This window comes from Mixophyes fleayi, chromosome 3, assembly GCF_038048845.1.
Source record: "Mixophyes fleayi isolate aMixFle1 chromosome 3, aMixFle1.hap1, whole genome shotgun sequence".
Classification (NCBI taxonomy): Eukaryota; Metazoa; Chordata; class Amphibia; order Anura; family Limnodynastidae; genus Mixophyes; species Mixophyes fleayi.
This window is the reverse complement of record NC_134404.1, coordinates 345,048,216-345,072,111: the sequence shown is the minus strand read 5'-3', so window position 1 is coordinate 345,072,111 and position 23,896 is coordinate 345,048,216. Positions and strand designations below refer to the sequence as shown.

General features: G+C 41.3%; 1 protein-coding gene across 1 annotated transcript in view; it reads right to left on the bottom strand.

The window, feature by feature from the left end:
• The window catches only part of DNAH8 (dynein axonemal heavy chain 8), a 354,390-nt gene that overhangs the window by 57,504 nt on the left and 272,990 nt on the right, over positions 1-23,896 (bottom strand). The window contains exons 76-81 of the mRNA XM_075204457.1: positions 23,256-23,438; positions 19,261-19,366; positions 16,757-17,009; positions 16,489-16,679; positions 15,827-15,948; positions 14,306-14,424 (exon numbers count right to left, since the gene is read on the bottom strand). Of these exons, the coding sequence (XP_075060558.1) occupies positions 14,306-14,424; positions 15,827-15,948; positions 16,489-16,679; positions 16,757-17,009; positions 19,261-19,366; positions 23,256-23,438 (974 nt within the window). The remainder of the gene's footprint in view (positions 1-14,305; positions 14,425-15,826; positions 15,949-16,488; positions 16,680-16,756; positions 17,010-19,260; positions 19,367-23,255; positions 23,439-23,896) is intronic.

Sequence of the window (23,896 nt, the reverse complement as noted above, 5' to 3'; positions counted from 1 at the left end):
ATGGTCCGCAATACCAATTTTGTTTCCTTTGCAGGACTTTGCTCGAGACCAACTTAATGATGCCACTTTGGAACATGCCTTCAAAAGTGTGACTGAGGTAAATGGGGTAGCAAAAGCCGCCCAGCCTGCAGAAGGTATACCATATTTTATTGTTAAAAATAATTTCCTGTATAGAGTTACTACTGTACAGGGGGATAAAGTAGAACAATTAATGGTTCCTCAGGTCCATGTGACCCTAGTGTTAAAAGCAGCACATACACATGTCTGTGGGGGACACCTAGGGGAGGATAAAACACGGGAACGAGTTCTGCTTAGGTTTTACTGGCCCGGTGTACACATGGCAGTGAAAAAGTATTGCCGGTCCTGTCCCATTTGTCAGAGAACCTGTCCCGAACCCATGTACAGGGCACCTCTCATTCCAATTCCAATAGTACAAGTTCCCTTTGAACGGATAACTATGGACCTTGTGGGGCCACTGTAAATATCCGCACGTGGGCACCAATATATACTAGTGGTGCTTGACTATGCAGCCAGGTATCCAGAGGCAATTCCCCTACGAAACATAAAGTCCAGCACCATAGCTAAAGAACTGGTATTGATGTTTACACGCTTGGGAATACCCAAAGAAATTCTCACAGATCAGGGTACTCCATTCATGTCTAAACTGATTAAGGACATGTGCCAGTTGCTAGGGGTTACGGCGCTTCACACCTCTGTATACCATCCACAAACAGATGGCTTGGTGGAACGCTTTAACCGCACATTAAAGCACATGCTCAGGAAAGCAGTGGCTCAAGAAGAAAAAGATTGGGACACTCTTATTCCCTATTTGATGTTTGCCATCCGTGAGGTACCTGAAGCTTCAACAGGGTTTAGTCCCTTTGCATTATTGTTTGGGAGACAGCCCAGGGGTATCTTGGATATGTTAAAAGAAGGGTGGGAGCAGCAAGGTCCCAGGGAGCCAAATCTGGTACAATTTGTGTCACAAATGTATGAGAGGCTAGGAAAGATAGGGCCCATTGTGCAGCAACATGTAAATGAGGCTCAGGAACGACAGAGAAAAAGTTATTATAAAAATGCTGTTGTTCGATCTATCAAGCCTGGGGACAAGGTCCTAGTCCTGATTCCCACACAGGAAAGCAAACTTTTCGCCCATTGGCAGGGTCCATATGAAGTTCTAGAGGCTGTCGGTCCTGTCAATTACAGAGTCCGCCAGTTAGGGAGGAGCAAATATACCATGTTAACCTCCTTAAACCTTGGCATGATGAGGAAACCTCTCCTCAGGTAGTGAGTACTGCCATTGAAAAGTCTGAAGTGCCCATAGAGCCAGCTTTGTCCATTCAGCAGAGACAACAGACTGAAGAAATGATTCGCCGGAACAGGGATGTCTTCTCTTCCATTCCTGGGCGCACTACCTTAATCGAACATGACATTGTCACTGCGCCAGGGGTCATTGTAAAGCAGAAGCCTTATCGTATTCCAGAAGCCAGACGGGTGGATGTGAGGAAGGAGGTCGAGAAGATGCTCCAGTTAGATGTAATTGAAGAGTCCACTAGTGAATGGAATAGTCCCATTGTGCTTGTCCCGAAACCCAATGGGACAATTAGGTTCTGCAATGACTTTAGGCGCCTAAACAGTATGTCGCAGTTTGATGCCTATCCGATGCCACGTGTGGATGAACTAGTGGAAAATCTTGCTGGTAGCAATTATTTAACAACCCTTGATCTAACAAAGGGTTATTGGCAAGTTCCCTTGACTTCCACGGCCAAGCCAAAGACTGCATTTTCCACCCCTGATGGTCTCTATCAATATAAAGTCCTACCCTTTGGGTTGCATGGGGCACCTGCCACCTTTCAAAGGGCCATGAATAAATTGCTACGACCTCACACAGCTTATGCAGCCGCTTACCTGGACGATATAGTGATTTATACCCCAGACTGGGGATCACATTTAGCCAAAGTTGAGGCGGTCTAAGCTTCATTAAGGTCAGCAGGATTAACAGCTAAGCCAGAGAAATGTGCCATAGCCATGAGAGAAGCCAAATATTTGGGGTACATTGTTGGTCGAGGGCATGTAAAACCCCAGCTAGACAAAGTGGAGGCAGTCAAAAATTGGGCAAGACCAAAAAAAAAGTCGCAGTTAAGAACCTTTTTAGGCTTAGTAGGTTACTACAGGCGGTTTGTAAGCCACTTCGCCACTAGAGCTGCTCCATTTATGGACATGTTAAAAAAAAGTTGTCCAGATAGATTAACCTGGTCTGACACCGCAGAAACCGCCTGGTCTGATCTTCGGTTAGCTCTTTGTTCCTCTCCTGTTCTACAAGCACCAGATTTTACCTGGAGGTTCTTCCTCCAAACTGATGCTTCTGGTGTTGGCTTAGGCGCAGTCTTGTCACAGGAGAAGAATGGAGTAGAAAACCCTGTCCTGTACCTAAGTCGGAAGTTGCTTCCAAGGGAACAAAAATATGCCACTGTGGAGAAAGAATGTCTCACCATAAAATGGGCTACAGAAGCTCTGCGCTATTATCTCCTAGGCAGAGAGTTCACCTAAATAACAGACCATGCACCATTAAGATGGATGCAGAACAACCGGGAGGTAAATGCCAAGGTAACCCGCTGGTTCTTGGCACTGCCACCTTTCAAGTTCTCAGTAGAACATAGACCTGGGATTCTGCACAAGAATGCAGATGCATTGTCACGAAAATATGCGCTCCTCGCGAAGTCCGCGTCCCCCTACTTGGAGACGCTAGGGGAGGGATGTGTAACAAAGGGAGGCATTTTTCTGACAAGAGGCAGAGAAAGTATACAAACTGAATAAAACATTGGCACAGTTATGCACCTAGGTGGAGATTAAACCAGGTAAAAATGTATGTGTAGTTTAAAGTTTGTTAACTTACATGATTTCCTCTCAGCAAACAGACAGGGTGTGTCTGTGCAAACACAGCCACTGATGGGTGTTTTCTTTTAAAGAGAAGGTGGGTGTGTCACCTGTCCATCAAGCTAAGGCTGGGGGAGGAGTAACATGTATAAAAGCTTGCTTGTGCCATTTGTGCAGGGAGATCAACGCTGGGGAAGCTGGCTGGTCTTGAGAGAGTTGAGCTATGTCTAGCTAGCGTTTAGGGTCTCCAAGAAATGCTGTGAAAACTGTACGGTGTCAAAACATTTACCATCCTGACAATAAAACTACGTAAAAAGGAAGAAGTTGTTTGCGTGTGCTTCTGCAGTAGCGGGCTTTTGCCACAATATATATATATATATATATATATATATATATATATATATATATATATATATATATAGATATATATAGATATATGTAGCCTGCAGTACCCCCATGCCACCAAAGGGGCCACTGTGGTGCTTGAACTGTTTCCCATCCTGCTATACTAAGCTTGTTTTCTCAGGATGATTTACCCCTGCTGCAACTCCTTAAAAGACAGCCTCGCCCAGCAGTCTGGGCCAGATCATTAGGTCACTGAACCTGATAGGGAACATTCTACTTTGTATATTGTCCCTGGTAATACTTTCCTGTGTACCTGTCTTGGGTGTTTTTGCTGTTCATTCCATTGCTGCAGACACAGCTTCAGCTACCCTGTTCCTGAGTTATACACCTATGTGGATCTCGGTGCTTTTACTCTCTGCAGCTCATTGCTTCTCAGTGTACCCTGTTCAGCTTACTTCCACCTTTCCAGATGTATCTAACTCTGCAACCCACGGGCTACTCATCTCTCCACCTTTCCAAAGGTATCCAACCCTGCAAACCGCAGGCTACTTGTCTCACTGCCTTTTCCAGAGGTATCCAACCCTGCAACCTGCAGGCTACTCATCTCACCACCTTTCCAGAGGTATTCAGCCCTGCAACCCGCAGGCAACTTGTCTCACCAACTTTCCAGAGGTATCCAACCCTGTAATCCGCAGGCTACTCATCTCGCCACCTTTCCAGAGGTATCCAACCCTGCAACCCACGGGCTACTCATCTCTCCACCTTTCCAGAGGTATCCAACCCTGCAAACCGCAGACTACTCGTCTCACCACCTTTCCAGAGGTATCCAACAGTGCAACCCGCAGGCTACTCATCTCACCACCTTTCCAGAGGTAGCCAGCCCTGCAACCCGCAGGCAACTCGTCTCACCACCTTTCCAGAGGTATCCAACCCTGCAATCCGCAGGCTACTCATCTCACTGACTTTTCCAGAGGTATCCAACCCTGCAACCTGCAGTCTACTTGTCTCACCACCCTTCCAGAGGTATCCAGCCCTGCAACCCGCAGGCTACTCATCTCACCAACTTTCCAGAGGTATCCAACCCTGCAATCCGCAGACTACTGCTTCTGACCATTGCTTTACAGTATTGTCTATTCCGCTGTTAAGATCTGCGGTTATATTACTGCCTTACCAGGTATTGCATCCTGAACCTGTACTACCTGTGTCTCTAATAAAACTACTTTGTTTACCTACAACATGTATAAGAAAAAGGATGCAGCAATACAGACCTATCTGTCTCAATAAAAAATGTGTATACTGAGTCACGAATAGTCAAACATACATATTTATTTAGTTAAACCATAAATAACCTAACAGTGCTGTAATTCACATATTGTACACCACTACCCCTCGTGAAATGATCACAGTGCACTGTGATATAATGGTACATAAAAGCTCATGAGCTAATTATAAAAAAGTAGCGCTACTATATAGTAAATGTATGACAGCTGTCTCTAATATAGTAATGGTGATAGAAAATAAAAAATATTACATACATGAGCATTCAGAGTAGCTCTGAAAAAATGGATGAATAAAATGCCACAGCTATCGAGCCACAGTCGGATGAATAGTAATGTCCAGATATCTGAATATAGTATGTATGGTTCGGTAGTTCACAAACTAGTAGTGTAGATAACCGTTCAAGCTTTTTCAACGTGGTGTGTAAACAACCATCCTGTACATTCCCAACCGTACACTGTAATAGTCTCTGTTACACGGCTCTCACACCAGCGTAGGCGTTACATATATTCACTGTCTCTGGCCGTGTTACGAGGAAAGGAAGTCGGAACCGCTCAATGCGACTACTATTTGATGCGGATATCCATGGAGAATAATCTCCTAAATGGCGCTAATTAACCATAAGGTATGGAAATCTTTCGTATCAGATGTATATAGCTACAGAATTATTCTGCAATGTCCCATGTATAATATAGAGATAGACTTATCTGTATACAAGTGGGTAGCTTGAATCCATGAGACCAGCATTGTCCGCGGCTCCCCAGCTGAGTGTAAAGCCGACCTATGTGAAGCTCTTGATGAAAATCTAAATGCAATTCGTGCTGAGCAGTAGGTATATCTGTGGTAACGGCTCCTATACCTTTCCACGGAATCCCAGAGCGGCAATGTTGAAAAGTATCCAAATGGCAAATAATAGCAATAGGTAATCAGAATAAAAAGAACAACTAGATAGTTGTCATAGTACCCCTAACGCGTTTCATTACCGATTGTAACTTCAGAGGGAAAACTGAAATCCTTTTAGGAGCTCTTCAGAGCCTTATATGTGTAGCACCTTCAATCAACCAATCAATGCTAATAACACACATCCTTGACTATTCGTGACCACATGAAACATTATATATTATTAAACTACTTTGTTCACCTACTTTCTCTCCGTGGTCTTACCTTGCGAACCCTGACACAGGATTGTTTATACTAACAGTGACTTCTAGCAATTCAACTTTGTGCTGCGGCAGGAAATAGGGCTTTGCCCTATACATTCTGTGCCTCATTTATTAAGGAGCATAACTGGCGATTTATTGCGTATAATATACACAATTAGTCTGCGCATGCCCAGAACTGGAACATACGCCACAGAACACAGCAGTATTCGATTCATCTTCAAGCACAAAGGACCCTTACTACAGCCTTCGATTTAACGGGGGGAACGGGGAGGGGACTGGGTGTATACATGTAGTCATTGAACGCACACACCAGCGTCCGATTCAAGCTCTGGGCATCTCTCAGGTATGTGATTTTCAGTTGTATCACTGGCACCAGCTACAAGTACAGGTGTAAGTGCTGATTACTAGTGATGACGGCTGTGTATACAGCTTGAACTTGTGTTTGCAACTGTAAAAATGTATTTCATGTAAGACATTATCAACATCTTAATAAATATGTTTCATAGACATTTTTTAAAAATATACCTTTTTTGTTTTTAATGTTTTCTCATTAATGACTATATTATTTACAGGTGACATTAATTAAAAAAAAAATTTTTTTGGTTGTGCCTTTATATTCCACATATGTAATGGTCGTATTTGAGTAAGTTTTCTTATTTAAGTTTTCTGGACAAAACCATGTTACAATGTAAGGGGTGTAAATTAGTTTATTTTTTTGCACATAAGTTAAATACTGGCTGCTTTTTCATGTAACACACAAATACTTGATAGCTTATTTGTACACTGTCATTTAAAGTTGATATTTGTGTGCTACATGAAAAAACAGCTAGTATTTATCTTGTGCAAAATAATAAACTAATTTACACTCCTTGCATTGTAACATGGTTTTGTCCAGAAAACTTAAATAAGAAAACTTATTTATATTCTTGCCTAAGTTTGTTAATAAATCAGGCCCCTAGATGCGTATTCATCAACAGACTTTTCTTCAGATCCACTCCATGCTGAATACGGATGTGTATATGTATCTGATACATGTGCATTTTTTTAAAAAAAAAACACATTTTGCCCTTTTTTGATGATTATTATTATTATTTTGTTTAGTATGTGGAAATGAGCTGGGTTACTCAGTGTATATCTCTGCTGGCTGGCCCAGCGACGTAATACATTAACTCTTAACGTACCAGGCCAGTATCGTCGTGACAGCTGAGCATCATAAGATTTTAACGCTAAATTGTGGCGATAAGTAGAGATTGAAAATCAGCTTTATTGCCACATTTAGAGTTTGCAGATCAACATGAAAATGTGCAATATAGATGGCGCAAATTAATGTCACTTGAATGTCCAAGAGACTTCCACTGTTTGGCTATCCCCTTCAAACTGCTCACTTTAGCTACATATCTGTAAGGAGGTTGTCTTTGTTACATGTAGTATTTCATTTGTGTGTTTGAAAGTTAATTTATATATTGGTCAGAGTAGGAATAGAAACTCACTTCTTTGCTAAAGTGAAGAAAATAAGATTTTTACTCACCGTAATATCCATTTCTCTGACTCCACTGCGAGACCTTGGGGTATAGTAGGTATAGTAGTAGGTTCCAGGAGTCTTGCCACTTTAAAACTTGTTTGATCTGTGGTCTCTTCCCCTACTATGCCCCTCCTCCACTGCAGTTTCCTCAGTTTTGACTAACCAAGAGTGAGAGGAGTAGGCGAACATCCACAGGGTTACCATAACTTTCACACACAGAACTATAAACAGAACAAGGGAGGGTGCGCAGTGTCCCCCAAGTCAAAGTCAGAGAAATGGATGTAACGATGAGTAAAAATCTTATTTTCTCTATCCTGCCATTGGGGGACACTGCGAGACCTTGGGGATATACCAAAGCTTCCTCAAGGGTGGGATTGCTCTGGCACAGCTGCGCGTAGAATTCTTCATCCAAAACTTGCATTAGCCGATGCGAAGCCTTGTAATCTGTCAAATCTCGTAAAAGTGTGGTCAGAAGACCACGTCGCTGCCCTACACAACTGCTCTGCTGATGCCCCACGATGGGCCGCCCAAGAGGTACCCACCGCTCTGGTAGAATGTGCTCATAATTTTGGCGGAACAGGTTGTGAGGCCCCAATGTATGCCACACGAATTGTTGAGGTAGTCCAGAGAGCAATAGAATGACTAGACACTAGCTTATGCACCTCATAGAGGACAAAAAGATCCCTAGTTTTCCTAATAGTGGCCGTGCGGTCTACATAACACTGAAGTGCTCGGACTATATCCAGCAAAACCAAGGACTCCTCCTGGGAAGACTGGGAGGAACGGAACACCGGTACCACAATTTCCTGATTTAAATGAAATCTTGAAACCACCTTTTAGCAGAAACCAGACTTAGTACGAAGAACTGCCCTGTCCGCATGGAAGATAAGAAAGGGGGATTCACAGCGAAGTGCTCCTAATACCGACACCCTGCGCGCAGATGCAAGGGCCAAAACAAACACAGTCTTCCAAGTAAGATAACGCAAGCCCACAGATTGTAAGGGTTCAAACGGTGGCTTGGAGAGTGCGTTAAGCACCAAATGTAGATTCCAAGGTTCCACTGGATAACAAAAGGGGGTTGAATATGAAGAACCCCCTGTAGAAAAACCTGAATGTCTCTAGAGGCTGCAAGCTTACGCTGAAAATACAGAGAAATCCCAGAAACCTGCACCTTAAGAGAACCTAATCGCAGTCCCTTTTCCAGACCTACTTGTAAGAAAGCTAGTGCACCGGAAAGGGTAAATTTAGAAGTGTGAAATCTTTGTGACTCGCACCACGGAATGTATGTTTTCCACACTCTATGGTAGATGACAGTCGATGAAGACTTTCTAGCTCTAATCATGGTAGAAATCACTTCCTGTGAGAAACCTTTAGCTTTAAGAATTAAGGTCTCAACAGCCACGCTGTCAAAGCCAGACGATCCAAACCTTGGAAGAGAAGAGGACCTTGGACCAGAAGGTCTGGACGCATGGGAAGCTGGAAAGGAGGGTCTGTAGCCAGTCCCAGAAGATCTGAGAACCATGCTCTGCGTGGCCAATATGGAGCTATCAAGATTGCAGGTACCTTATCCTTCTTTAGCTTCTTGAGGACCCGCGGCAGCATAGGAATCGGCGGGAATACGTACACCAACCCGAAGTGCCACAATACCGACATGGCATCCGTGAACTTCGCTTGCGCTCTCAATCCGTATAACGGAACTTGATTGTTTAGTCTGGACGACATCAGATCGATGTCTGGCATGCCCCAATGATCCACCAAGAAAACGAATACCTACTTGTTTAGAGACCATTCTCCTGGATGGACTGCTTTTCTGGTGAGAAAATCGGCCTCCCAATTGTCCAACCCTGGAATGTAGACTGCCACTATCTTAGGAACATGATGCTCTGCCCATGACAAAATTCGAGCTACTTCTCGCATGCCTGCCACACTACGAGTACCGCCCTGATAATTTATGTAGGCTACGGTGGTGGAGTTTTCCAAATGAATTTGAAGAGGCTTTCCCAAGAGGAATTCCTGAGCTCTTGTTAGAGTCTTGAATACTGCTCTGAGTTCCAGAATGTTTATTGGAAGCAAGGCTTCCTGAGGGGACCAAAGACCCTGAAACCTCAGCGGTCCTGTTACTCCCCCCCATCCTACCAGGTTTGCGTGATTCGGGTCCATGTCCAGGACTGAATGGACTGTCCTCTTTCTAGGTTCACCTTAGAGGAGACAGTCTTACCAGAGGGGACATGTGAATGATCTGTTTGTCTAAATGATTTTGTAATCCTGACCACTTCTGAAGGATTTCCCTCTGAAGAGGACGCGAGTGGAACTGAGCGAAAGGAACTGCCTCGAACAATGAGACCACTGTCCCAAGAAGCTTCATGCAACTGAGGACTGATACTCTTTTCCGTCCTATAATTGACCTGACCCTCTTGGGGAGGGAAGAGGCCTTGTCCTCTGGAAGATATATTTTCTGAGTTTTCATGTTGAACGTGAACCCCAGAAAGCGTATTTGCTGAGCCGAAATTAATGATGACTTGGGAACATTCAGCAGCCATCCATGAGCCTGAAGGAATTGTATCGTTATCTCTACGTGCTGAGATAGAATAGACACTGATGGAGCTTTTAGGAGTAGATGGTCCAGATAGGGAATAACAGTAATTCCCTTCTGATGCAGAAGACCCGCCAAGATTGCCATGATCTTGGTGAATACACGAGGAGCTGTGGGAAGGCCGAAGGGCAGGGTCCTGAATTGAAAATGGGACCCCCCCCCCACTGCAAACCGGAGTAGGCATTAATGCCCTTCCCATATAGGGACATGAAGATAGGCATCTTTGATACCTAGAGAGACTAGAAATTCCCCTTTCTCCATTGCGGCTATGACTGACTGAAGGGACTCCATTTTGAATTTCTGAACCTTCAGATGCTTGTTTAGACTTCGCAGATTTAAAATCGAACAGAAGGAGGCATCTGGCTTTGGGATTAAGAAGAGGTTGGAGTAAAAACCCCGCCCCTGCTCTAGAAAAGTTACCTGAATGATTACTTCTGTTGCCAGAAGTTTCTGGATGGCCTCTAGGTGAGCCTTGCACTTGAGGTGACATATAGGAAGGGGCGTGGAGAAAAACCTGTGAGGGGAGGACTGTTTCAGGTCTATAACATAGCCCCGGGACACTACTCCCCGGATCCAAGGATCCGTGGTGGATGTCCACCACTGATCCCTGAACCGCAGAAGGCGAGCCCCCACCTGCGATTCCCCAGAGGGTTGACGGTTTTTCTGTAGGACGCAAGGACCCAAACTTAGTGGAGCCTCTGTCCCCTCTAACTTTGTTAAATGACCCCCTGTGGGACGAATACTGACTTCTCGACGTGGAACACTTACCTCGTCCAAAGTTCCGAAAGGACCTAAATTTATTTTGACGGGGCCTATTACTGGTGGTAGGAAGAGAGGAGCCTTTAGTTCCCGAAGCCTCCAAGATTACCTTTTCCAGCTCTGACCCAAATAAGGTCACCCTATCAAAAGGCAGACTTTCCAATACTCTTTTGGAATCGGAATCGACAGCCCATGACCTTAGCCACAGGCTACGGCGGGCGGCAATAACCAAAGCCGATGCTTTCGAATTAACAGACACTGCATCCATCGCTGCATTCGCCACATATTTAGAAGTCTCCAGAACATGCTGCGCTAAGGTTAAGAGTTCTGCACAAGAACGATTTTCCTGAAGTCTTCTCACTAACTTCTCTGCCCATAGCTGGATGGCTTTCTTTGCCCAAGCTACTGACATATTGGGTCTGAATAAACTACCCACTGCCGAATAGGCAGAGCGTAAAGAAAAGTTGCATTTTTTATCAGTGGGATCCCTAAGGGATATCCGCTCCTGAGTGGGAATAGCCGAGGAAGAAGATAAACAAGCTACTGAGGGGTCTACTCTAGGTAACGCCTCCCATTTAACCAAATCTTCGAGGTCAAAGGGTAAAGAGACTTGAACCTGCCCGGCATCATAAAATGTCTCCCCAGCCTTCGCCAAGCCTCCACTAACATGTCTAACATTTCCGGAGATTGAGGAAAAGTCGTAATCTGCACCTTGGTTTTCTTAAATAGCGAAAACCCTGAACATGCTGAGGGCTCTGGTACAGCAAAACCTAAGGTATGTCTGATACCCAGAATGAGACTATCAACACTGTGACCTGAAGAACTGTCCTCGTCAAAGTGAGACTCCTGTTCTGGATCAAGCTCTAACTCCCCATCCTATGCCGAGGAATTAATAGATTCCACATCTAAATCCAACACCTCATTAGAAATTGACCTCTTGCCCCTATGATTGATAGATAATAACCTATCTTCTGTTTGGACTATAATAGTCTGCGGCCTCATCAGTCTGACTATGTGTCATGGTGTTAGAAGAAGAAAGTTCACATACCTCCGCTGTCCGCAGCATTACCTGAGCCTCTCCATAGCTGTAGAGAGTGATCTCATCCAGAGCGGTTCCTCCAGACCTGTAGACCCCGCCTGGGTAGAATTCTGTCGCTTCTGGGCGTCCACGGTACAGGCTGCGCAAAGAGCATTGTGGTCCGTCTGTCCAACAGATAATTTGGCATTACATTTAGTACATGTAAAATACTTGCACAACAGAGTCAGAGTGCCCCTTGCTTTTAGAGGATCTCAGCCACAATTATATATATATAAATTTTATTTTTTATTTTTTTTATTTTTTTTACAGACAGGAAGGTATAGAAATGCTTTTCTTAAATTTGCTGGCTGATTACTTAGGAATCTACTCAGTGTCTATACTGTGTAGTCCTATAACAGAAACAACTCCTCCACAATATTTTTACAGTCCTGTATGTGAAGATAGACTTTTTAAAAATCTCATAAAACACACAAAATGTCTGCTTCTTCTAGAAATGTAGAACCTGCAGGCAGAGGAGAGGCAGGAGAACACCGTGCTTCAGAGGAGAAATGTCTGCAGTTCGCGGCAGGAAGTGCCTAGGAGGAAAGCGATGTTTCTGTGAACTCTTCCTACCTCAATAATGTCTCCGATCTCCCATGCCTATCAAAAAGATGGCCACCGAGATCTCACAGGGTGCACTGTATATTAAAGTGCCCAGGCGTGCACCCTGTGTAACAGCTGCCTCGCCTCCTTGTGAGCACGAGCGCTGTTAATCCCCTCTGCTCGTTGTCAAGGGGATCTTGCTGGCCTCTGACATGGCCGGGAAGGAGAGGCTGCTACAGCTTCCCTCTTCCGACAACGTCTGGAGCTGAGGGCGCGGGACTTTTAAAATATGCACCTCATAATGTCCCCTAAGTATATAATATATATATATATATATATATATATATATATATATATATATATATAAAAAACCCTAAAGGTTTTCTATATGTGTGCCCCCGCTCTGCTCATTGTCTAGGGGGGAGCCGGCAAGAAGGTGCACAATAAGAGTGCCCAGCGTCTACTTAGCTACGGCGGGACTCGGTGTGAGCAGAGCTAAGTCTTACTCACTCCCCTGGGTTTTAGTTTGAGCCCCGCATGCACCTGTTAGGGAGATAAAAACAAAAACATGAAAAATCTATAACTAACTCAGTATAGGCAGGAGCTTATACTGAAGTGACTTTACTCCCTAGACACTTAATATAAACTGAGGAAACTGCAGGGGCATAGTAGGGGAGGAGACCACAGATCAAACAAGTTTTAAAGTGACAAGACTCCTGGAACCCACTACTATATCCCAAGGTCTCGCAGTGTCCCCCAATGGCAGGATAGAGAAAGCTGTTTGCCATCCTGCAAAGCAGGAACGCTCTCTTAAATATACATTCTTCACCCCTTTATCACATAAATAACAAAATCCAGATTTTATATGTAGGTTCAAAAATAGATGCTTACCCAACACTCAGTAAAGAATGTCTTCGAGCCTCACAGATTCCCCCATAAGACAATGCAAAGCTTTGCATTTGTGTAAAAGAGTCGTGTAATGTAATTGAAAGCTAATATTTTCATATTATCTGGTATTATTATTACATATGGTTACATTTAATCTTTTTATACATAAAATCCTATATTAGTTATTTCTAATGGGATATTTTACCTTTTATTTAAAATCCTAGGACAGGTTGAAAATTTGGTCTGAGCAAAAGACTTGGCAGTAGATTTATCAAATCTTCTAGAAAGGAAAATGGAAGTGTTGCCCGTGGCAACCAATCAGATTCGAACTATCATGTATGTAGAATGTAATAATTAATCTAGAATTTGACTGCTTGCTATGGGCAACACCTTCACTTTTAATTTTTAGATAGTTTGATAAATTTACTACAAGATGTGTTTAGTTTAATTTTCTAATGTAAGCGGTAACATGACTTGTACTTAAATGCAGGGCCATCTTTTCCATTGGGCACGATGGGCAGCTGCCCGGGGGCCCCACGGGCAAGGGGGCCCCATAGACACAGCTCTTAATGAGAATAAATAATCCTGCAAAAGAAAAAAACCTGCAAAAAAACCTACAAGGGTCACTAAGCAAGTACATCTATCTATCTATCTCTATCTCTATATATCCATATCTATATCTGTATCTGTATACATCTATATATCTATATCTAAAGGCCCCGGTGCACTGCTTTGCCCGGGGGCCCATAATGTTGTTAAGATGGCCATGCTTAAATGGTTCAATCTACTCCTCCCCCTTTGACTTTGGCTGTCTTCTATGTGTGAGAAACTTTATGCGGCTCCCTGACACCTGCGTTGGTTCCTCTGATGTTGCCTTTTTATTTATAATGCATTTTGGTTAGTGCATTCTATGTTTAACACAGCTGTGTGCATAGCGGCCCTTGCTATTGCTATGGGGATCCAGAGGCATAAGAAGCCTAGTGAGATTCAGACCCCTAAGTCTAACACCATATGGGAGCTTTCCGTACTCTTGTATATGTATGCCATTAGCCCCCTCGCAGAGCAGTCTTGTGTTGACAGGTGAAGAGGGGATGGGACACCACAAAATGTTGTTATCGAGTACGTTTATTCTTAGTTACACCCCTGGTTTCCAACCCTTCTTTTTTGTGGATGATAGCTGCCATCAATGTTTTGTTGGCTGGTGGAGATAACCTTTTTGAATAAAGAAAATGTTGGTAGTGATAAAATTATTTACATACCTGATAAGTAAGAGTTTCCGGAAGGAGTCCAGGGAAACATTATACCCATCAGGAACTATGTGCTCCTCAGGAGCATCGTTGTTAAACCAGCTTTTCCAAACTTTTTCATTGCGAGCCACCTGTAGATTATTAAGATAGTAGATAGGCTGAAGGAGATTTATGAAAACTGCTCCATATTCAACTGTGGCCATTGCAACTAGGATATTTGTTTTGCCTGCACCTCTAATGTTTATTTGTGTAAAAAGACACTCGTGTAATGCCCTTTATGAATGAAACAAAGTTCATACCTCAAAACATCCAATATTCAGAAAGTGGCAGTTGTTAAACGTACTGTGTGATAAATATGCAAAAAATGCACAATGTCTTCCTGCTACTGGCAGATACACCTTTACAACCAGCCCTTTCATTAAATTAAACTTTGCCTCCTTAAAAACTACTCAGTTTAGTCCATACTTGCCTACTTTCTTCAGCTCACTTCCGGGAGCCAGGCAGTGGAGGGGGGCGTGAGGGGGGCGGGATGACTAAAATCGCGTCATTTTGGCCCCGCCCCCGTGATGTCATGACGCAACCGCGTCATTTGACATCTGGGGGCGGGGCTAAATGCCGCGATTCACCAGGAATCGCGGCGTTTGGGATCTAATTCTGCCCACTTCACTAGGAAGTGCCTTCCTAGTGAAGTGGGCAGAATTCGGGAGACTGCCACACTCGCCCGGGAGACTCTCGCAAAATGCGGGAGTCTCCCGGACATTCCAGGAGAGTTGGCAAGTATGGTTTAGTCTTTTATGGCTTTTGCACAGTGAAAATGGTCATGTGCCCAATGCACAGCAAAGAACACCCCTAGCAATGCCCTCTACCCTTTTATCTGTTTTCAAAAATCTGGTATTGCAAAGTGAAATCTTGTTTGTGCTCTGCAAAATTAGATATACTGCTGCCTACTTTGCAAGGGACATCATTACTGTACCCAACTCCCCCTAGGTCTGTGTAATTTTCTGCTCCTCATCCACTAATGCTAACATCATTTTGCTCCATACACTCATCAACGTGGACCAAAGCTGTTTATGCGCACCTCTGCCTTGCCTGTTTTGTGCTTCATAAATGACCTCTGTGTTGCATCAGACTTATTGCTCTTGTTTTTTACACTGAAATTCATAGTAAACTGTACCAGCATTGAAGGTCTAAAGCACATCAGGCAGTGCAGAAGAGGTGTTACTGTTAATCTATTTTATATGCATACATAAGATATCAGGAGATTTAAAGTTATACTTTGTCCTACAGAAATTAAATTTCAGACATATTACTCACTGAATTCACACAAACCCAGTTGTGTTTATACATGTATGAAATTACATTTAGTGTCATACTCCTTTTCCAAATATAAGAAGCTAGACTTAAGTATAAGTGATTTGTGGCAAGAGTTTTGCTACATTTTGGCAAATGTATGATTTATTAAACATAAGAAAAAATCAGTTTAAAGAATGGTGATTAGTATTCAGTTTGATGGATGTAACAACTACAAAATACCTGGTTCAAAATTTCAGAAAAATTAGCCAGTTTGCTTAATGCTACAAGATTCACCCAGGTTCTATCAAGAATCCACTTGAATGGTTTTGGAGGACAGGCTTTCAGGTCAAGTGCTGCTCCACCTGCAGTGCAATTCAATTGAAATAAAATAAATATAATAACAATTAATGAGGATCTGTATTAAAATGAAACATTACTTTGCCATAAGTTCTATTCATATATACACTATGCTCACTATTTCTACACCAGCCCAGAACAGAACCACATCTGACATAATAGTGAGAGTGACATACAATGCAATTGCAATATTTCTACAATGTTTTATGTTCCGTGTCATATTATGTTTTACATGGAAATGCAAATAAATTAAAAATAGTGCTCTCCAAATAATAATGTTTAATGTATAACACTTTACAGTAACAAAAAGAATGAAGGACAACAAACCATAAGGTGATTAAGCAATAACCATTTGTTTGCGTGGGCAGGTAGACTGGGCGGGGCTTAGGTGGGCTACGGACAAGGCTTATTTTGCCCAAATTTTGCCCTTTTAAATGTTGGGAGGTAAGTTAAGAGCAGATGTATTGGTTATTGAAGAAAACACTGAGATATTGCCATGGAAACCCAAAAGATATTAAACACAAATAAACAGGTAATTCTTTTACCTTGAAGGAGAGTTTGGAATTCCTGGTTCTTGACCAGTCCTTTCTGTAGGTCGATTTTCAAAGTTAGAAGAAAAGTATAGAGGAATTTATGATTTTCATACAACCCTCTTGCTGAATATCTAAAAATTGCAAATGTCAAATATTCAATTATGTTGCTTATCCTTTTTTTGAGTATGGGACTTTTCTCTGATCTGAAAGATGAAAGAAAGCAGAAACATTATTACAATATTGATGTTTCATAGTACCCAAGTGTAAGAGCGCTTCCTACCTGGCCATGGACTTATCAAACAAGCTGAGAAACATGGCGAGTGACATCTGATACATAACACTGACCATGCTCATCTCTGTCATCAGCACATAGAGGATGCTGCCTCGTGTGGCCACTGGACCATATTCCTGCTGAGCTTTGTTAATTTTCCCCTCTGTTTCTGCAACAGCATACAGTTCCTTACTCACTTCATTAGTTGTTTTCTTGATAACGCTAATTACGTCCACCAGAGAGTCATCATCTATCAGAGATCCTGAAACAGTCCAAAATGAGCAGCAGTAAAATAAATAAGAGTAATATATGTTAGTACAGTATTATAATCATAAGTAAAATTTTCTCTTCAATTTCTGTAAATATGATGCTGTTTTCCACTACTAGAAGTGAAGAGATGCATGCTAGGTCTAGTTTCATGTGTTATGCTTTGTATGTGATAGTTGCCTTATATGCATACTTTTTTTCTTTTGTTGAAATTATGATATGAAGATCTCTGCTTTTATTATTAAAATACTGCCTCTAATTCATATGTTTGTACCCGGCAGAGAAGTAAATTGTGTCCTCGGTTACTGGATGAAGTAAGAAAGTCCACTCATTTTAAACCATACTTACCTACTTTTGCGAAATTCTTTCCAGGAGAGGGGCGTGACTGGATCGGGAGCCCCCCGCGACGAAAATGACAGTTTGCTGCGGGGGCGGGGCCAAAATGACGCGATTCACCGCGAATCGCGTCATTTTGGTAAGACAGTAGGGGGATGCGGGAGACTTGCCAGACCGACCCGAATTTCGGGAGTCTCCCGGACATTCCGGGAGAGTTGGCAAGTATGTTATAGACAAGGGACGGTCATCAACTATCAGTTTCTCACTCATTCATATAGTGTAATTTAGCTGAAATAAGAAGGATTTGTTACTCGCTAGTATCACAAGTACACAAATCCATGATTACAATGAATAAATATCCTATCAGAAAGGAGTGGTTAAGGGATGAGATATATATTGTTATTTAGCAATTACTAGACACTTTCTCTGCTATGCTGAGGCTAGACGGCAGGAAATACTTTTGGTGCAGTACTGACCCCTAGTGTCTGAGACACACTGCACAGATTCTCCCTATAAGATGAAAAGTAACTGCACCAACACAGTCTGATCTAATTATCACATTGAACTAAAAAGTAATCCTTGGTAGCGTGGATTTGGGCTGTGATTGCCTGAAGATCTCCACAAATAATATGGGTTGGTTTATCTTCATCTTACCGTCACCTCTACAGGAAGCTACCACCTGTCTCTAACCTCCTGTATGCATTTTGAGATGACTTTCTTTTATTGGTTTATACATGCCCTATTCTAACAGCTACACATACATATAATACAGTGTATGCACATAACAGAACTGATCTGTATTAATAAACAATTCTGCTTATATTATAAATAAGTAGTACAATATAAGTTATACGCTCATTGATTAATTGCTATGGCATAAATGTATGTGTATTGCACAGACCCTAATAAATAACATAAAATCAGACAAATCACAGACCCTAAAAATAGCATAATAAGACAATTATACACAATTCCCTAAAACAATGCTTACTCAGAGCACTCCTGAACTCACAGCTTCAACTAGAAATAAAGTAAATTAAATTAAAATGAGGGGAACCACATGGTAAATGGTATATAATCCAAATGGTAACAGCAACAAAACAAGTCAATTAATCACCATGGTATATCACATAAATATAAAATAGAGACTAAAAAGGTGATCAAACATTAGATTCTAAATATAAAGTGCACCACACATGTAAATTGCAACCATTAATACGGTAATAGTTAGCTGGATTTCAGCTCGCGGCTCAGGGAGCTGCGAGTTGAAATCCAGCGAGAAAATTACCATATTAAACGTTTTTTCCGCGCACGATTACCGTAATAACGGTAATACGGTGAGGGCCGCATTATTACTAGAATAACGTGGCCCAATGAATTCCCCCCTTAGAATCCAATGTTTTATCATCTTTTTATTCTCTACTTATTTTATATTTATGTGATACACCATCGTGATTAAGTGACTTGTTTTGTTGCTGTGAGTACAGGAGTGCTCTAAGTAAGCATTGTTTTAGGGAATTGTGTATCATTGTCTTATTATGCTATTTTTAGGGTCTGTGATTTATCTGATTTTGTGTTATTAATTAGGGTCTGTGCAATAGTTACCTCGCTAGCTTTTAGGGTTTACTAACTGTCTCCATGGATCATTTATGCAATAAAGAGTGTTATCAATTTACATATAACATTGGACTTATATTGTACTAATCTGGAATCTGTGAGGGACGGATACCCTTGGTTATCGCAGCTCTTGCATATTTGGATATAGTGCAGCCCAGTATCAATTTTTATATTATAATAATGCCTGAGTGATATATATGGAGTAAGACTGACAGGAGGGAAAAACTCCTTCACGCTTTAATCATTTGAGGACCACAACATACAACAGAAGCTTTCTATGGAACAACACATACCTTTTGTTGCACTTAGCTTATAAAGAAGATTGTCCTCTAACTGGTTCATTGTTTGTTTATTTGCAGTGACATATTCCATCAATGTAATTCTCGTTGTTTCCAGCTCCTATTTATAAAGAGGAAAGAGGTAAATAGTAATATTTACATATCTTCAAGAACCAGAAGACCAATAAGGTGTCAGGAAACATTTAGTATAATGTAAAACAATATTATAATTATACATCTACTCAAATATGTTAACCTGCACGGGTAATAGTCACTATTTTATTGGATGATAGTATCATTTTTTTTCTTATTGAGCCAAATGTTTATGGGCAAACCTGTACCTCATAGTTGTACTCTAGCATGATGACCTTTTTAATTTGTGTTAATAATTTGAGGTTTCCTTAATTAACAAAGCTCTCTAGAAATTCTACAAATCTGCAGTTCTTTAACCTAGAGCTGTAACTAGACAGCTTAGTGCCCTGGGCGAAACACAACACACCCATTTTGGTGGGAGCCATAGTAGGCACCATTGTCGGTGGAACATGTTTCACGGCCATAGTTATGGCTCTGTTAGTATATAGTGCAATAGTTTATTTTTTATTTAGCCTTTGAAGTACCACATAACTTCCCCACCCCTATTTATAAATTGACATATATTACAAAATGTAAATCTACCATTCCCTGCTTGCATACAGATGATAACATTGTAAAGACTGGAATGTTTGTAGGATGAGGTCACGTTACATTTAGGCACCAGCACATGCTCCATTTATTCTGTAGTTCTGGGATGTCCAGAATGTCCTCGCTCATAAATGAAGCATGCGTGGAGGAATACAGAGTGAGATCACAGACAAATCCTGTCAGTGGCAGCTCAGCTGTCTCAGGGTTACACTACCTTATATACCCCACTTACCCCTCACCAAATACACCATCCTGCTACTGAAATACCTCTCACCCATCCATCAAAGCAGTATACTGTACCCACTACTACTCGTCACCCACTGAAATACCCCTCACTCACCACCACTCCCTGGCTTCATACCCTGAACCACTGACATACCCTTAACTCACCACCACTCCCTGGCATCATACCCTCACCACTGAAATACCCCTAACTCACCACCACTTCTTGGAATAACACCCACTGAAATATCCCTCTCTCACCACTGCTCCCTGGCATAATACCCACTGAAGTAGACCTCACTCACCATCAGTCCTTTGACACAATATCTCACACATTGAAATCCCCTTCACCCATCACTTGGTTGTACTATATGATACTATGTATTTTTTTTACAAGCATATACTGTTCTGTTTATTCATCAGGGATATGTTAAATTATTTTTTATCTCCCCTTATATATTGTCACAATCAGAGGTTTTTCTGGAAGTAGAAGTAATAGCAAGCAATTGCAGCCTGTTACTGTTATGCTATGCAGATTAAATATAATTGCCACATGCGGGTTTCTCCAGAAGACCCATCTATAACTCAGAGTGCTGTGCTGGTTTGTTGGAAGTGTACACTGCTCATCTATAAGAAATTGTGATCTCTCACATAGTTACATATCACATACTCATTGTACATGCACGCCATCTGTTTTAGCACTCCCGCTCACTGGGAGCAGGTTCCAGGTCCTAACATAAATTGCTCATTTATTCACATATCCATACTTTATACAAGATTCAAGGACAATTATTGGCAACATTGGTGGTGATGCCAAAAAATGATTTGCTGTTTGGCTTTATCAAGGCTTAAAATAGTACAGACTTCTGAGAAAAAAAGGTAAATGTGTCAAAACTTCTAAAAAGGAAAAGTGTAGGTGTTGCTCATAGCAACCAATCAGATTCTAGTTATCATTTATCTTGTACATTCTAGAGAATGACAGCTAGAATCTGATAGGCTGCAAATGGCAAAACCTCCTTTTCCTTTTTAGAAGATTTGATACATTTACCCCATAGAGTGGTTTATTGGACCACATAGCATGTTACAGTACGACAAGTAATTACATTTTACTCATATAACAGTGCTGAAACAAAGACGAGCTGAGAGACCTTGATAATATTTGGACATCCAGAAAGAACAGTGATTGCTATAGTACAAAAGGGAAATTAAGAAATATATGAGACATTTAGCATTCCGCATAGATGGCAACATACAGTCGGGTTTCGGATATTACTATCTGCTCAAAAGTGTTTCTTATCCATAGTAGAATGTTATAAGATATCTATTAGATGAAAATAATGGCAAATAAACTATGATAAAGTATTGTAAACCATTCAGAAACTGACTAAATATAGGATAAGAAAGCTAATTGTAGAGACCTACATACAAAGGGTCTTAGAAAGAATAAGTAATAGAGAATAGACAGATCATAGATGATATTTGCAGACCTAATCTGCCACTTTCAATTATTTTTTTCTATCTCTACACTATAAAGCTTAATTTTAGTTTGCTGTTTTTTTTAATAAAGTCACACAACTGATAGTTTTAAGGAATATATACAACATTGATGTTTTAGATGAAAAAAAAAGCGCATCTCAAGTAAAGTAATTGACAGTCTCTCTTAGAGAATTGTCTCTCTTAGGGAATTATTTTTTTTGATTACTACTGGTAGCACCCCCATATTTTATATCATTGTTTATTACATTATGTATACAAGATATAAAATATGAGAGTGCTATCTCTAGTCTATTATTTGGGTTATTTCAAACAGAGGGTATATACACATTACATAGATTGCAGTGCATGCCTGACCTCCTTTATTGTTTGTAAGTAACATTAGAGGCATTAGTATTGCAATTTATTCACAACTCTAAACTGGCAGGCCATAAAGGAGTTCATAAGATGTACAAATTACTGTCTTGTTATTTCTGGTGCCCAAACTAAAGGGAGGATGTTATATGTTTATTTTTGAAAGTGAGCGTGCTTACACCTAACTTAGGTAAATCATTTTGCCCAGATTAGTATGTTTGCCTTCCGAATTGAGTGTCCAGACTCCATGAAGGTTCACTCAGTTGTCCATATTTCTCTACTGAAAACAGTGATCCTGAATTTATTTCCAGGTCCTATCTGGCCTTCTCCAGATTCTGTTCAAGTTGACAACGATGAGTTTCTTGTAGAAATAATTGTATATTCATGCACTTTTCTAAAACAATTCCAATATGCTACAATGGCCGGATTATGGACTGGAAGACGGTTCAAGGTAACCTGAAAAAAAATGTCCATGCGCCTTGATTGTTGAGAGAATTTCACCAGAGATATACAGAGAAACTCATTGAGAGGGAGAGTACTTAGGAATATGATCTAACATTTCACCTCCAGCCACCAGAGGCCGCCACTTGGTCTTGATCATGGCCATTACTAGATGGCAGGTATAACGTCAGAAGAGTCCATCTTGGTGAGTGTTTCCTGTTTGGTGCCTATAAATAAGCATTTACTGAATAATAATTTTATTGAGTATGTTTATTGCATGGCTGCTGAAGACATTCCTCTTGGATTACCTAGTAAAGTGTATGACCTGGCTTACTTCTGACTTCCTGCTTTGGGTACTGACCCACTTGTGTGTCAACCTGGCTTATGTCTGACTATCCACTTGTCTGTCAATCAGGCTTACATCCTACTACCTGCTTTGCATGCTGACACAGCTAGATCTGTTTACCTGCTTGTATTCCAACCTGGCATACATCTGAGAACCTTCTACAACCAGTTTATATGCTCACTTTGAAAATAAGATCTACCATACAAACTTCCTAAGTGTCCCGATTTTGTGATTGTAAATGTTGGGAGGCATGCGTCTATTGGCCACTGCATTTCATCTAGACACACCAGTATTGTGGCATTCTTGAATGAGAAGCATACTGATTGCTTTCAATATATAACCTCTGTGATGGCAAGTTCCTCAATGTGACTGCTGTATGCATGACATATACACATGAAATCATGTGAAGATGCAATACTTCAGAAAGTAAAATGTTCAAGAAGTGAGAGCAATACTGTGCAGATCCTGTCACCTGTTTTTCAGTAAGGATGACCCTCCTCAGAAGATGCGTCTCTAGTCCTTTCATGGTAACACTGAAGTCGATCAGAGATAATTTTGCATGGATTTCAAGTGTGAACAGAGGATTTGGAAGATTTGTGGTTAGGTACAGCCTGAACGTGTCCCTCACATCAACATCTTTATCACCAACTTTCACCTGCACAGTAAGAAAAACGTATTTTTATATTTAAAACTCCTTGATAAATGAACATGCACATTGGTAACAAACAATTGTAACTATGCTCATGTAAGACGTTTCAATATGTTCAGTATATAGCTTAATGTGACTGGAACATTAGGATGATTTTTCTCACTGATAATTTGATAATATTTTAAATTAGTTAATCTAATTATTTATGTGCTCTAATTATTCTTAGGGGGGTATTCAATTGTTAGCGAGATCCCCGGAAAACGAGCGCTCGAAAAATATTAGCGTTAATACGGTAATTACTCGCTGAATTTCATGTCGCAGCTCCGAAATCCAGCGAGTAAATTACCGTATTAATGGTATTTCCGCGCATATTACCGTATTAACGGTAATATTTTTCGAGCGCTCGTTTTTCCGGGGATCTCGCTAACAATTGAATACCCCCCTTATAATGTTATGTAATTTAT